Source organism: Ovis aries, chromosome 4, assembly GCF_016772045.2.
Source record: "Ovis aries strain OAR_USU_Benz2616 breed Rambouillet chromosome 4, ARS-UI_Ramb_v3.0, whole genome shotgun sequence".
NCBI lineage: Eukaryota > Metazoa > Chordata > Mammalia > Artiodactyla > Bovidae > Ovis > Ovis aries.
The window spans coordinates 79,391,156-79,408,013 of NC_056057.1; the positions used below are offsets into that span (position 1 = coordinate 79,391,156).

At 42.2% G+C, this 16,858-nt stretch overlaps 1 protein-coding gene across 3 annotated transcripts in view; it reads right to left on the minus strand.

Annotated features, from left to right (window-relative positions):
• The window catches only part of HECW1 (HECT, C2 and WW domain containing E3 ubiquitin protein ligase 1), a 492,408-nt gene that overhangs the window by 200,856 nt on the left and 274,694 nt on the right, over nt 1-16,858 (minus strand). For 2 of the 3 annotated variants that reach the window (XM_042248727.2, XM_060415079.1), the window contains one exon: nt 14,718-14,812. In XM_042248727.2, the coding sequence (XP_042104661.1) occupies nt 14,718-14,812 (95 nt within the window). Of the gene's footprint in view, nt 1-6,021; nt 6,191-14,717; nt 14,813-16,858 lie in introns of those variants that run through there. The other variant, XM_042248728.2, reaches the window with a different exon arrangement.

Consider the following 16,858-nt stretch of genomic DNA (forward strand, 5'->3'; position numbering starts at 1 on the left):
AATGGTCTCCTTTAGGATGGACTGGTTTGATCTCCTTGCTGTAGGGGACTCTCAAGAGTCTTCTCAGCACCACATTTAAAAAGCATCAGTTCTTCAGTGCTCAGCCTTTTTTATAGTCCAACTCTCACATCCATACGTGACTACTGGAAAAATCATAGCTTTGACTAGACAGACCTTTGTCGGCAAAATGATTGTTTTTTAATATGTTGTCTAGGTTTGTCACAGCTCTTCTTCCAAGGAGCAAGCATTTTTTAATTTCATGGCTGCAGTCACCATCTGCAGTGATTTTGAAGCCCAAGAAAATAAAGTCTGTCACTGTTTCCATTGTTTCTCCATCTATTTGCCATGAAGTAATGGGACTGATTGCCATGATCTTAGTTTTCTGAATGTTGAGTTTTAAGCTAGCTTTTCACTTTCTTTTTTCACCTTCATCAAAATGCTCTTTAGTTCCCCTTCACTTTCTGCCATAAGGGTGGTGTTATCTGCATATCTGAAGTGAAGTGAAGTGAAAGTCACTCAGTCCTGTCCGACTCTTTGCTACCCCATGGACTATACAGTCCATGGAATTCTCCAGGCCAGAATACTGGAGTGGGTAGCTGTTTCCTTCTCCAGGGTATCTTCTCAACCCAGGGATCAAGCCCAGGTCTCCCACATTGCAGGCGGATTCTTTACCAGCTGAGCCATGAGGGCAGTCCCTGCATATCTGAGGTTATTGATATTTTTCCTGGCAATCTTGATTCCAGCTTGAGCTTCGTCCAGCTCATGTCATGTTTGGGATATTTTAATTAATTTTTGATGGCTATGAGGCTCAGCAGGGAATAGGAGCAGCCAGGGATGGAACCCAGGTCTCCCACATTGCAGGGGGATTCTTTACCAGCTGAGCCACTAGGGAAGCCCTATTGTTTCATGCAGCCATGAAAGAATTCTTGTTTCATGTTTCATGAAACAATTTCATGCATGGCTGCATGAAACAATAGTGCAGCCTTAGAGCGTGATCCGGTTCTGCCTCAAGGGATACTCATAACAAGATCTTTGAGCTCTTTACAGAATTAAAATCCTCAACAAATGGAAGATGTCAGCATTCTTCATTCTAGAAAAGACTACCTGAGGCCAGACTAATGGAACCAGAGAAGCTCATCAAGAGATTACTTGGTACTAGATAAAAGGAGTGCAGGCCCTGCACATCTTAACAGCAACCCCACCCTTGAACTATTACTCTAAAACTCCTCACTAAATCCTCCTCAGTTGGAATACACAGTTTTTGAGGGGCATGAGCCTGCTGTGATCTTCTCTGCCTGGCAAAGCAATAAAGCTAATCTTTTCTACTTCATCCAAAACTCTGTCTCTGAGATTGGATTTGTCACTGGTGCACAGAGGCCAAGTTTTAATCATCAAATCCATGGTGGGCCCCAGGCTGAGAAGCCTGAATTTAGAAAGCACAAGGCAGAGAACTAATCTGGAGACAGCCGATGAGAGTTTTGACAACATGATTAGAAGGGCAGAGGGGAGAGGAGATAGGAAAGGGATAGAACTTGGCAACTGATTAGAAGAGGCTGTTGAGGAAAAGAGAGGAGTTCCTTTGGCTGATCTCTTTCTTTGTACTCTGAATTTAGAATCACTTTCTTACAGACTATTAAATTCCTCAAAATCACTGTCCTTCAGACCTAGGTTTTGTCATTTACTACCAGTAAGCCCAGCTAAGGATGGAAGAATGACAAAGAGTTTGGTCTTTGTATCTAAAGCTATGCGGTTGAAGGGAAAAAAAAAAAAAACACCCTGCTTTAATTCTACTTATTAAAAATAGCTATTAAATTAATGTATTGCACATGATAGTGTATATATGTCAATACCACATTTTCAATTTATCCTCCCCTCCCCTTCCTCTGCTGTGTCTGCAAGTGCATTCTCTACATCTGCATCTCCATTTTTTCCCTGTAAATAGGTTCATCAGTACCATTTTTCTGGATTCCATATATACGTGTTAATATACGATATTTGTGATGACCTAGAGGGGTGGGATGTGGATGGAGAGAGAAGCGAGACAGAGGGGATATATATATATGCACACACAAGCACAATTATGACTGATTCACATTGTTGTACAGCAGAAACCAACATAACATTGTAAAGCCATTATCCTCCAATTAAAAAAAAATAATGTACTGAAAAGCTTTGGGTAAATTAGATCATAGGAAGTATGTCAGCTGCCTTTCCATCTGGGTCAGACAGTCTGATCAGTGGAAGACAAGGGCTGCATTTTGCACAGAGCTCTTTGCAGCCACCCACTCCCTCTGACTAAACAGATAGGCAATGTGAGGGCTCAGCCGGGGAGGGATGTGCATGGCTCAGCTACAGGCTTGTGTGGTGAGACTGCGACAATATTTACTCCTTGAAAAATGAATGATGCTCCTGAGAAGATGCCTATAAATTGATTTTACTTTCGTACAAACTATCTCCTCAATGACTAGCTTTAGACTTTCTAAGGTGTATTTTAAAATATAAAAATGTGTTTAGGTTCTAAGCAAAATGTGTATCTCTCTCTAGGGCAATGTCTGATGTCCCATGACATGGCACACAGATACTCATCTTCCATGAAAAACTAAGAAAAGCCCACGTAGGTCCACAGATACCCAGGTACTCTGCCACGTCAGGGCCCTCACACCCCCATGGCAGCAGCAGCTGCCCTCCCCTAGATACATCGTGGAGGTTCCTCCTCCCTACAACTTGCTGGATGATGTGATGAGTGGGTACCTCCCTTTATCTCATATCTGGAGGAGAGTTCTTACTCTTTCATTAAATACTGGTCAGCATCAAGAACCTGTTATCTCTCCTCTCTGCCTTCCCAGGGGCTGTGTGGGAAGCCCAGGCCCACTCTCTGGTTGCCTACATTGTGATCTTCTAAGACAATGTCTCTAAGCAACAGACTCATTTGAGCACAAGAAGTAAACTGAAGTACTTCTGGTCTAGTACTTCTCTCACAAATATTCATTAAACTACAATCCACAGTTCAGCCACCATTTGGAACTATTCTCCATCCATCCCATAGGTACTGTTTAGGGGACAGTGATTTCCTCTTAAAATACCCTGAATGAAGGGATTAAACCCATTCTTATAGGTACTAACTAATTATTTTTCGCACTTTTAATTTTCCTGTATATTGTCCAAATATGCATTCAGCTTCTCTATATGATACTGATACTGAAATCTATGTATTTTTGTAACCAGAGAGCTGGAGGAGACCCACAGAGAAACAGGATCTGCTCATGAGACTCATAATACCAATCAATTCTTACTGTATCCTCACTACATGCTGGGCCAGTGCTGAGAACATCCCTGGCATCACTTCATCTCATCCTCAGACAACCTTTTAACAGTCCAATGAAATAGATCCTATTTTTATCATCCCTCTATACTGCTGTAGATTCAGAAATGGAGTCTCCCTCAGAGAAGTTAAAGGCTACCAAGTTAAAAGGCCAAGCCAGGGCCTCGAACCATACCTATTGGGTACAAATGTTTTATGGATGGCCTGCCACATACCAGGTATTATTCTAGCTGATGCTGGGAACCAGCTCTGAATAGGACAGGCAAATGCATCCTTGATCTTAGAGGTTATACTTTAATAGGGGGACCAAACACACCGAAATTGCACCATGAGCACCATGAGTGAAAACAAAGCATGATGGAGCCTGGAGAGTGTCTGTACGTGTGTGGAGACTCTTTTACATTGTGTGCTTACAGAGACCGCTGAGAAGGTGATGTTGAGAAAAATCCTAAATGAAAAGATGCAGTAAGCCATTTCAGTATCTGGGGGAAATGTTCCTCACATGAAGAGCAAAGGCCCCAAGAGCAGACTGGCTTGCTGAACTCAAGGCAACCAGTGATACTAGAAATACCTGGAAAAGGAGTGGGCAGCAGTAGGCGGGGGAAGGCCACCTAGGACTGGAAGGTTATGGAAAGAATGTTGAACAGAAAAGCCAATTTTGAGCAGAAACATTATGTGATAAGCTGAGAAAGTTCCAACAGAGAGGAGAATTGACTATGCAGGAGACAGATACCAATCTCAGGATCAGGGTTTCTTAGAAGGCAAGATGAGCTAGGATCGTATGTATAAATTGACAGTTGACCCAGGACAGTGGGAATGAGAAGGAACAGAGCTTGTGAGCCCACGTTCAGGCAGGCTAGTGCAGTGGGCCATGTGAAAGCAAGCTGATTGGGGTCTGATGGCCTCCATTTTCTCAGCAAAGGAAAGCAGGTCATTATGGTGGAGAGGGGACAGGTGCTAGAGATTTGAGGAAAAAGAAGAAAATATGAAATAGCCTTCTTTGAGTGTGGGAAAAGTTGAGTGCTCCTTGGGAGTGCTAGAGGGCTCTTGAGATTTGCGGTTATAAAAATTCTTTTACTTCCTAGAACAAGGGTGGGCAAAATTGGGTTTAACCATGGCTGGACTTTGCCAGGTGAGAGTGACAAAGAGATGAATGGGTCAGCGATAAGGCTAAAGAGGGAGGTGAAACATGTGTGCGATCATGTAGTTAAGATCAACAGACTTGGGGCAGGCCAGTGAGCTGCAAAGTGGGGAGATGATGGTCGAAGAGTGGTATACTGGGATCTGAGAGTTTGGAAGTGATGCAACCACTCATGTTGGGAAGACCCAGACTAGAACCGTGGGAGTCAATGGCTGAGGAAGGTTGGCCATAGGAACTGAGAGGCCTGAATGTGGGATAGATTGTCTCTTTAACATGAATATGGAAGCCATCAAGAAATACAACAGAATTATCTCTTAGCTGCATTTTATAGTGCAATTATGGATAATAAGAACAGTGGTCACTGATTTTTGTTCATGCCTTTATTCAGGGTTAAACTTGTAGAGGACAAAACTCAGGACCCATAACTACCACATCTGGACCTTAATTCTACATGAGTAATTCTGATGGTCAGGAGTATAAATTTATTTCCTGGCATCTCTGTTTTACTTTTTAGGAAATACAGAGCAGTGGGGCATTTTCTCTAATATTTGGCAACAAACTCTTGTTAAATGAATGAGAAAAGCGTTAGTCCCATTTTAATTTGCGCAGCCCAAGTAAGAAGAAAAAATATGAGAAAATGGTATTATCCATTACTTTATTCCATTCTTTCCCTACATTATTCAAGAAAAGATTTTAAGAGTGAGGATTAAGTGTACAAAGGAATAAGGGAAAAATGTCAAATAACTGTTGGGGTTGGGTATGCTACTGGCTTGAAAAAGCACCTTTTCTGCCCTTCAAATGCCCACAGCTAGTAAGTCAGACAGCAGATTTGAATCCAGTTTTGTTTGATTTCAGTGTGGTCATCACTTCTTGCTCCTATTAGTTCAACAAAGTGAACTAATGTTCAATGAAGTGGACAGCATATTTGTGCATGCGCATCCCTCCCTCCAAATAAGCAACAATTACCCCCAAGTCCTACATCTGGAATGGAGGTTATCCATACCTGTCTTTTCAGTTCAAAGTGTTTCAAAAAGACAAATTTGGGATGTCTCAGTGCACAATGCAGAATCTTCCCAAGGCAGGTTATCTGAGAGAACTCTATCCATAAACCGCGTGGTTGTTTCAGGTTATAAACAACTCTTTGAAATGTTAGTCTCCTGGTTGAGAAAACCTCCTTATTTCTCCTTACCAGTAGTCACTATGCCTAAGAAAGCAAAATCACCTCATTTCAGCTAAGCCTTTAGAAAAAGGCAATTAAAGAAACTTACAAGTTGCTAGAAAGGGTCTAGAAAGAAAAAAGAATAATAGTTTCAGATGGATTAAGAAAAAAAAATTAGGTTAATGTTGACAATTTTAAGCAAGCAAGATTTTTTTTTTTAATCATTTGAAAGTGTAGCACACACAAACTATATAGTTGGCTGAAAAATTAGAGAGGTTCCCATGAAACTCAGGGAGTTCTTTAAAATAACCCGGTAGTGGCTATGTGCACATGCATCTATTTGGGGGCACAAATACCTGAACCCATAAACTGAAGTATTAGTGCTAAGATTACACTAACCTCCTCTGAAATGCAGTCCTCTTTAGGTTCTGACAGAGCAGCCATGTTCGTCAAAATTAGTTGTGGTCAAGAACGTGGGCAGGGAAACTGTCCACAGCCCTGGGGGAGGTGTAAGGAAACTCTAAGGGTCAGACTCTGCTCTCAATCCTAGCGCTGCCTGATAATTCTGACTTACCCTTGGCTGAGCACAGACAGAGCCTTTACACCCTCACATGCCTAAGGACTTTACTCACTTAAGGGCTTCTGCTACCTGTGTTAAGAGCAACATAGGCAAACTCCAAGGGAGAAAAAAGATTTATCTCTGTGATTAAGATGCAAGGATTGGCTTCTGTGTTTTGGGACTCCTTAGTGGAAAAGCCCTGGAGAAGAATCCTAATCTAAAAGTGGGGTGTCTCCCTCCCCAGGCAGCCCAACGGGCAACCTTAAATCCTGGGCTCAGTTCAAATGGTTGAAGGGGTCAGACCTAATGATCTACTAGACCCAAGATTAATTATTGTGAGGGGCAAGGGGAGCAACAAACCTTGGAGTAAGCACATTTGAGGGCTCGGCTCCTCAGGTCAGTCTTGCAGATCGTGCATTTTGAACCAAAGAAATTAAAAGAGTAGAGTTAATCTGCCTGTTAATCAACCTGAACTTTGCTTTCTGCATAGACCAAGAAGGGCAAAAGCCTTGATGTCAGTTTGTAGTACAGGATAACCATGGAACTTTTAATTATGTCTGAAAAGTGGCCGGTGTAATGGAAGGCAGCCCTCTGGGTGTGGGGAGGAGACCACCTGGGCTGTGCTTCTCCTTCTGGCCAGCGTCTCAACCAGTGTGGGCTGGGGGTTATTTTCCTGCTTGAAGTAGGGGAGAACCTGGACCCTCCTTGCCAATCCCAGGTATCTCTGACCTACTGGTGCTCGACACACTGCCTTCATTCACTCTGCTCGTGGGTCAGATTTAATTTACTTACTTTGTCTCGGACTCTCTCCCTGAAGGAGTGCTTTTCCCAGAGTGTGACCGCTGAGTTGAACACTTGAGTTGAAAGGTGCAAATCTGGAGTCAGCATCTTTATAATTTCAGATTTCTTATCCCTCAGTGAAATGTTTAAAAAAAAAAAAAAAGTCCGACTGTGCGACCCCATAGACGGCAGCCCACTAGGCTCCTCTGTCCCTGGGATTTTCCAGGCAAGGATACTGGAGTGGGTTGCCGTTGCCTTCTCCGAAACTTTTTAAGGAAAGGCCACTTAGAATTTGAAAACCAGGATGTTTTGGCTAGACTTTCGTCAACCTGACAGCCATTTATCGGGCACTTTGTGTGTGAAAGCTGCAGTGTTTTTACAGCCGCAGACTGGCTCTGAGGCCCATGGAGCCCAGGGGCTGGCTGGCCACCCTCTCCCCAGGACACTTGTTAACCTTACTCCAAAAGCTGGCTCCAAGGCCAGAGGCAATCAAAAGCCCTTCCTTTCGACAAGTTCCTGAGGCTGTTTTGAGTGGTGGAATTACAAGTGATATTTTCCTCTTTGTTTATAAGTATTCCCAAGGAGGATATACTATTTGTGTATTTTTTAAATGTTAAAAATGGTGATACCTTTTATACTTATTTTGGTCTTCATTGTAGTTCTAAAAATCTCTAGCGTTTCATGGTTAGTATTATAATGGATGAGTGTAAAGTTGGTTTATTGGATTGTATAGAAACAATCAAGTTCATGTAAAGAAAAACAATATATATAACTGAATGTATACATAAACGTGTATATGCCTGCATGTGTGCTAAGCTGCTTCAGTTGTGTCTGATTCTTTGTGACACTCTGGACTGTAGCCTGCACCAGGCTCCTCTGTCCATGGGATTCTCCAGGCAAGAATACTGGAGAGGGTTGCCATGCCTTCCTCCCGGGGATCTTCCTGAACCAGGGACTGAACCAGCATCTCTTATATCTCTTGCATTGGCAGCTGTTTTTTTTTTTTTTTTACCACTAGAGCCACCTGGGAAGCGAGTGTGTGTGTGTGTGTGTGTGTGTGTGTGTGTGTGTGTGTGTGTGTGTGTGTGTGTGTGTGTACAATCACAGTTACCAGATAGACAGATGGACTATTATTGCTGGAGCACAGGGACTGTGCAGCAGATGGCAGGGGTAGACTTTGTCAAGTCAGCCCAAGGAGACAGTGGGTCTCTGTTATGGACTGACTTGGGTCCCCCCACCAAATTCATTTGTTTAAATCCGAACTCCCTGTATTTGGAAACTATGCCTTTAGAGAGGTAATTAAGGTTAAATGACGTCTTTAGAGTTGGGTCCTGATCCAATAGGATTGGTGTCCTTATAAGAACAAGAAGAGATGCCAAGGATTCAGGCACATAGAGAAAAGGCCATTTTTGTACACAATGAGAAGACAGTAGTCTACAAGCCAAGAGGAGAGGCATCCAAAGAAACTAATCCTCTGAACACCTTGATTTGGACTTCCAGCCGCCAAAACTGGGACATGATAGAATGGCCATAGAGAAACAACTCTTCATAAGAGATAAGGGCAGCACCAGGAATCCTCAGTTTAAAAATGGATACTCAGAGTTTATTGACAAGCTGATTGCGGAAAAACTGAATAGCACTTCCCTTCAGAAACAGTGACCTTAAGTCCACAGACCAAATGCAAAGGTAAAGTTCAAAAACTAAACTGAGTTCAGAAAGCAAAGGCTAGATTAAGTTCATCTCCACAACCACATAGCCAATGGTCACTTAACCAAAAAGACCCTTCCCAACTGTCTCACCAATATGCCATGAATCAATTAGAACAATACAAGCAAAGCGCCTTTGAAGAATGCACCATGGTACACAATAATAAAGGCCACCAGCAGTTTAACTATCACAAAACCCAACTGCACATTAAAAGGCTGTCTGGCAGGAAAGTGCATCCTCCCTTCTGCCATAAGACTCATCACTAACGAGGCAGTGGGAAGATTACTCTCCACTCCTGGCACCACATGGGTTTGGAGGTCAGGCTCTTGGATTAAGAAAAGAAACAAGAGTTGTGTATGGAAAGTACATTAAAGTGTCAACCCAAGTGTCTACTTATTTATACAAGAAAGTCACCTTGGAGGCGATAACAGAACAGTAACATGTCAGAGTGTTTCCAGATGTCTGCATTTTAAACACAAGCCACTGGGGCACACATGGAATAACGTGGTGGGGCCAGTGCTGACTCAGAAGCAGGCCAGCTCCTTAACCTGCTGGTCAAACAACCTGATGTTTCCTGTAGTCACACCTAAGCCCTTGTCTCTGAAAAGCCCTCAAAGAGGGCATTTCCTCAGTGTAATCTTAGGCAGTTTTCCGGATACCTGGCGCCTTGTATTTTTTAGGCTTAGGTTGTATACCTCTCTGATGATGTATATCACATTTTGCATTAGTCTGAGAAACAGGTTAAATTCACCCATTCCAGTCCATTTTAGTTTGCTGATTCCTAGAATGTCAACATTCACTCTTGCCATCTCCTGTTTGACCACTTCCAATTTGCCTTGATTCATGGACCTAACATTCCAGGTTCCTATGCAATATTGCTCTTTACAGCATCGGACCTTGCTTCTATCACAAGTCACATCCACAACAGGGTATTGTTTTTGCTTTGGCTCCATCCCTTCATTCTTTCTGGAGTTATTTCTCCACTGATCTCCAGTAGCATATTGGGCATTACTGACCTGGGGAGTTCCTCTTTCGGTATCCTATCATTTTGCCTTTTCATACAGTTCATGGGGTTCTCAAAGCAAGAATACTGAAGTGATTTGCCATTCCCTTCTCCAGTGGACCACATTCTGTCAGAACTCTCCACCATGACCTGCCCGTCTTGGGTGGCCCCACACAGCATGGCTTAGTTTCACTGAGTTAGGACCAGGCTGCGGTCTAGCCATCATGGTCAACAAAAGAGTCTGAAATGCAGTACTTGGATGCAATCTCAAAAACGACAGAATGATCTCTGTTCCTTTCCAAGGCAAACCATTCAATATCATGGTAATCCAAGTCTATGCCCCAACCAGTAATGCTGAAGAAGCTGAAGTTGAACGGTTCTACGAAGACCCACAAGGCCTTTTAGAACTAACACCCAAAAAAGATGTCCTTTTCATTATAGGGGACTGGAATGCAAAAGTAGGAAGTCAAGAAACACCTGGGGTAACAGGCAAATTTGGCCTTGGGATACAGAATGAAGCAGGGCAAAGGCTAATAGCGTTTTGCCAAGAGAACGCACTGGTCATAGCAAACATCCTCTTCCAACAACACAAGAGAAGACTCTACACATGGACATCCCCAGATGGTCAACACTGAAATCAGATTGATTATATTCTTTGCAGCCAAAGATGGAGAAGCTCTATACAGTCAACAAAAACAAGACCAGGGAGCTGACTGTGGCTCAGATCATGAACTCCTTATTGCCAAATTCAGAATTAAATTGAAGAAAGTAGGGAAAACCACTAGACCATTCAAATCCCGTATGATTATAAGGGAAATAAAATCCCTTATGATTATACAGTAGAAGTGAGAAATAGATTTAAGGGACTAGATCTGATAGAGTGCCTGATGAACTATGGACTGAGGTTCGTGACATTGTACAGGAGACAGGGATCCAGACCATCTCCATGGAAAAGAAATGCAAGAAAGCAAAATGGTTGTCTGGGGAGGCCTTACAAATAGCTGCGAAAAGAAGAGAAGTGAAAAGCAAAGGAGAAAAGGAAAGATATAAGCATCTGAATGCAGAGTTCCAGAGAATAGCAAGAAGAGATAAGAAAGCCTTCCTCAGCAATCAATGCAAAGAAATAGAGGAAAAGAACAGAATGGGAAAGACTAGAGATCTCTTCAAGAAAATTAGAGATACCAAGGGGACATTTCATGCAAAGATGGGCTCGATAAAGGACAGAAATGGTCTGGACCTAACAGAAGCAGAAGATATTAAGAAGAGGTGGCAAGAATACACAGGAGAACTCTACAAAAAAGATCTTCACGACCAAGATAATCATGATGGTGTGATCACTCACCTAGAGTGAGACATCCTGGAATGTGAAGTCAAGTGGGCCTTAGAAAGCATCACTGTGAACAAAGCTAGTGCAGGTGATGGAATTCCAGTCGAGCTATTTCAAATCCTGAGCATTTGGCATTGCCTTTCTTTGGGATTGGAATGAAAACTGACCTTTTCCAGTCCTGTGGCCACTGCTGAGTTTTCCAAACTTGCTGGCATACTGAGATGCTGTGAAAGTGCTGCACTCAATATGCCAGCACATTTGGAAAACTCCGCAGTGGCCATAGGCCAGGAAAAGGTCAGTTTTCATTCCAATCCCAAAGAAAGGCAATGCCAAAGAATGCTCAAACTACTGCACAATTGCACTCATCTCACACACTAGTAAAGTAATGCTCAAAATTCTCCAAGCCAGGCTTCAGCAATATGTGAACCGTGAATTTCCAAATGTTCAAGCTGGTTTTAGAAAAGGCAGAGGAACCAGAGATCAAATTTCCAACATCTGCTGGATCATGGAAAAAGCAAGAGAGTACCAGAAAAACATCTATTTCTGCTTTATTGACTGTGCCAAAGCCTTTGACTGTGTGATCATAATAAACTGTGGAAAATTCTTCAAGAGATGGGAATACCAGACCACCTGACCAGCCTCTTGAGAAACCTGTATGCAGGTCAGGAAGCAACAGTTAGAACTGGACATGGAACAACAGACTGGTTCCAAATAGAAAAAGGAGTACATCAAGGCTGTATATTGTCACCTTGCTTATTTAACTTCTATGCAGAGTACATCATGAGAAACGCTGGGCTGGAAGAAGTACAAGCTGGAATCAAGATTGCCGGGAGAAATACTAATAACCTCAGATATGCAGATGATACCACCCTTATGGCAGAAGGTGAAGAGGAACTAAAAAGCCTCTTGATGAAAGTGAAAGAGGAGAGAGGAAAAGTTGGCTTAAAGCTCAACATTCAGAAAATGAAGATCATGGCATCTGGTCCCATCACTTCATGGGAAATACATGGGAAACAGTGGAAACAGTGTCAGACTATTTTTCGGGGCTCCCAAATCACTGCAGATGGTGACTGCAGCCATGAAATTAAAAGACGCTTACTATTTGGAAGTAAAATTATAATCAATGTAGATAGCATATTCAAAAGCAGGGACATTACTTTTCTGACATAGGTCCATCCAGTCAAGGCTATGGTTTTTCCAGTGGTCATGTATGGATGTGAGAGTTGGACTGTGAAGAAAGCTGAGCACCGAAGAATTGATGCTTTTGAACTGTGGTGTTGGAGAAGACTCTTGAGAGTCCCTTGGACTGCAAGGAAATCCAACCAGTCCATTCTGAAGGAGATCAGTCCTAGATGTTCTTTGGAAGGAATAATGCTAAAGCTGAAACTCCAGTACTTTGGCCATCTTGTGCGAAGAGTTGACTCATTGGAAAAGACTCTGATGTTGGGAGGGATTGGGGGTAGGAGGAAAAGGGGGCGACAGAGGATGAGATGGCTGGATGGCATCACCGACTCAATGGACATGAGTTTGAGTGAACTCCGGGAGATGGTGATGGACAGGGAGGCCTGGCGTGCTGCAATTCATGGGGGTCACAAAGAGTTGGACATGACTGAGTGACTGAACTGAACTGAACTGAGGAGTAGGTTAAAACTGGAGTTCCCAGTAGGCTGAGTTCAGAGAAGCCAAATGCCCCAGAGAGTTTCCTCCAAAAAGGACTTCCCGGAAGTAGAAGTTTTCACTGGAATCCCAGGGTTGGACACATCCATAGCAGCCCACCTGAGCAGAAGGTGTGGAGCTCCCCTGTCCTATTCCAGCCTTGCACCAGCAGGCCTGTCCCATCCCTGGGCGAGGCCCATCTTGGCTGAGGAACTCAGGCATCTGGGAGAAGTTGCCCCATCACTTGACTTGCTGTGCTGTGGCAAAAGCCGGCCAAGCCTGACTGGAGGGCTCTTCCTGACTCAGCTAGACTCTGCCTTCAGCCTCTGCCTTCTCTGTTGTGTGCTCAAAGCCGTCTTGCTTTGTCCACCTCGATATTCAGCTCCGGTTTCACTGCTTCTATCCTGTCGCTCCTCCTGCCTGGACAATCAGCTGCCCTTTCTGGGGGATGGTCCTAACAAATGGACCTGGAAGTTGGGCTCACCACTCTGGGGATATGTCCTCAGATTATCACACTGAAGAGTTCTGACCCACCCCATAAAGCGACAGACATCACATATAAGTAGCCAGGGTGAGTGTAGGGAGAAATGGTGGAGCCAGTGAACAGTGAAGCTGGTCCCTCCTTCTCTTCTCCCTGCCCCGCCTGCTGTGTGTTCCCTCATGGGAAGCCCTGGAAAGCCCTGCCCACCCTCAGCCTCCTTCTGCCCCAGCCCAAGTCCAGCTCTGCTTCACCTGTCAGGATGGAGGCAGACAGGCTCCTGGTGCCCAAGCCTGTTTGTCTTACTGCCCCCACTGAGGACTCAACGCAATCATTTTTAGCACATGGAAGAAATGATTTGTGAAACAGCAAATGGTGTCTTTTAGGGCTGAGATTCTTTCTTAATCATTCTTATTTCATTTCTCATTCAGTTTCTCTCTCTTTCTTTTTACATAGGGAAAAAAACCCTCAAATCTTTTTTTACTTACACTAGTAAGTAAATGTGATACACTACTTACAAAGTCCTCAGTGGTTTCTGTTCAACTTTCCCTAGTCCGTCATTTTTAATTTACATGAAAGGAAAAGGAATGCCATTTGTAAGATTTCAGTTAGCCTCATCTGATGAATTGAGAACTAAGGTAAGAAGCAACACAAAGATAAAAAACCAGACTGTAATTTAGGAAAAGATAGCATTTATCACCACAGTACTCAACAGACACACCAAGTAGGAAACAGTGTGATTTAAATCTCCAATCTGCAGCTAGCTAACTGTGTGACCCTAGGTATAGTACTTAAATCCCTCGGTGAAATTACACTTTCCTCATTTATATAAAGAAAAGAAGAAAAGGACCAGAGATTCTAGTCTTTTCTAGGCCTATCATTTTATAATTCTATGGCTAAAATCAGTGTAAAACTTTACATTCTATTCCAGAAATTTACCTTAAGCCTAAAAAATTTAAACATACAGTAATTTAAATATTTAACATCAAGGAATTTTAAAAATGTATTCCTAAGAGAGACTTTTATTCATTGCAATTACGCGTGTGTGCTAAATCACTTCAGTTGTGTCTGACTCTTCACGACCCTACCGACTGCAGCCCGCCAGGCTCCTCTGTCCATGGGATTCTCCAGGCAAGAATACTGGAGTGTGCTGCCACATCCTCCTCAACGGGACCTTCCCAAGCCAGGGATCGAACCTGCATCTCTTATGTCTCCTCTGTTGGCAGGTGGGTTCTTTACCACTAACGCCACCTGAGAAGCCCAATTATGTGTGAGTCTATTAGAAACATCTGGTTATCTAATGAAGCCTGACATTTCTCTAACAAAAAGTGGGATGTATGCATTCTGATAAGTTTATTTGGGATCTCATTTCACTGCATCGTTTTGAGATGTGTTTCTGTCTGTCTGAATCTATCATTATATCTGTCAATATAGATACATTCAGAATCTACCAATTTATCTCCATATTTGTGTGGAGATTCCGCACCCCCAGCACACATACATTAAAACATAACAGAATAACAAAGTAAAGAAGCACCAGACTTAGTTCTAAGAGGAGGACACAAGAGGAGGACACAGGACTTACAGGAGCTGCTGAGTTTTTGACGGTGACACTGGGGGTGGTGGCTCGCAAGGCTCCACTCACTCCATGGTAGTATTTGAAGCAGATCTTAGTTTCAGCTGAAAGACAAAAATAAAATGGGACTGAGAAGTAGGGTGTCACCCTGGAAGAAAAGGCCAGGGCCAGAGAGGACACCCCCAGGGACTGCCACCCAATTCCTCCCACCCAAGCAGCCACCCCTGACAGCCTTGCTTCACTTGTGGCCTCATGGACCAACTTTTTTCTGAATGTGCATCATCAAAATTTGTTTTGGTCTTAGTGTTTTTGTACCCAAGTTAAATCTATCATTTAGACTTCTCAGCATTCATGCCATCCCATTAGAAGCTATTGCTTTTAAACCCTCAGTTTTAAGATTTTAGGTGATTTGGTGATTACTACCAGTCTGTTTCTTCTATAATTTTCTCTTATTGAATTCATTGTGATTAGTATCTTGGTAATTTGAAGGAAGACTTTGAGAAATTATTGGAATACACAGAAGAGAGGCATATTTTCTGATGATGATGACTAGATAATAATGTGGAAACACCATAACTTTTTTGCATTTTGTTTTTTAGAGGACAAAATCTGAGGCCAGCTTGAGTTTGGTACATTGGAAGGTGACCTGCTTTTCCCAATTTACTGTTAATAGGGTTTTTTTCTCTTTAAATTTGAAAAATTTATTGGGCTTTGTCTTAGTCCCTTATATTAATTTTGTCTGGAACAACATGAGGACTCTCCCAATTTGAGTTCTTGTTTCTCAAGTCTGAGAATTTGTCTTCAATTATAATGTATTTAAAAATAATGTCTACCATTTTCTTAGCATTCATTTTAATATGTTCATTATGGAAAATATGGACAATGAAGCAAAGCATAAAAAACACTTTTTAATGGCTGAGTAATACTCCATTGTGTATATGTACCACAGCTTTCTTATCCATTCATCTGCTGATGGACGTCGAGGTTGCTTCCATGTTGTAAAGTAAAAACAAAAAACAAAAAACACTTTTAGGAGTGTGTTTTGCATACTTGAATGTTTAAAACTTTATATAATAACATCTTTCTCTTTTTAAAGTAAATTGTTAATAAAGCATATTCAACCATCTAAGACCCTGATGCTGGGAAAGACTGAGGGCCAGAGGAGAAGGAGGTGACAGAGGATAAGACAGTTGGATGGCATCACCCACTCAAAGGACATGAGTTTGAGCAAACTCTGGGAGATAGCAAAGGACAGGGAAGCCTGGTGTGTAGCAGCCCATGAGGTCTCAAGGAGTCAGACATGATTTAGCAATTGAACATCAACCATCAATTCAAAGCTTTGTAGACAACATTCCTTGTTCTATGGAATCTGAATCAATTTGCAACTTGAAAATATTTTCCTCATCTTGGAAGTTTAGGATTTTCCCTTAAAATTAATGCTTTTTTGAAAATTATTTTTAAGTTCAAATTTGTTCTCTAGGATAATGGAGCAAAAATTGCTACTTATCTACCAACACTCATTCTCCTTTTCATTCTTAATGATTAAATTTCAGTTTCATTTTGGGTAGTAATGCCCAGCTAAAGAACGTTTTGTAGCCTCCCTTGCAGATCACATTTATGTTGTTTGCCATTGTTATTTGGGGGTTTCTAGAAAAGTTTCTTTCAATATATCATATAAAGCATATGAGAATTGCAATATTCTTCTTTAGAAGACAGGACTATTTAAGAATTCTCCCTTTCTGTGGCCAAATTGCTTTCTACAAAGCACTGTATACTTCCACCAGAAAATGTAACTCTGATCAACTCTTTAATCCTTGTTAACATTGAATATTATCAATTAAATGTAAGTTTAAAATAGCATCTCAGTTTCATCCATCTCATCAGAACTGATTCAAATGAATTCTTTTTAACAGCTGAGTAATACTCCATTGTGTATATGTACCACAGCTTTCTTATCCATTCATCTGCTGATGGACATCTAGGTTGTTTCCATGTCCTGGCTATTATAAACAGTGCTGCGATGAACATTGGGGTACACGTGTCTCTTTCAATTCTGGTTTCCTCGGTGTGTATGCCCAGCAGTGGGATTGCTGGGTCATACGGTAGTTCTATTTGCAATTTTTAAAGGAATCTCCACACTGTTCTCCATA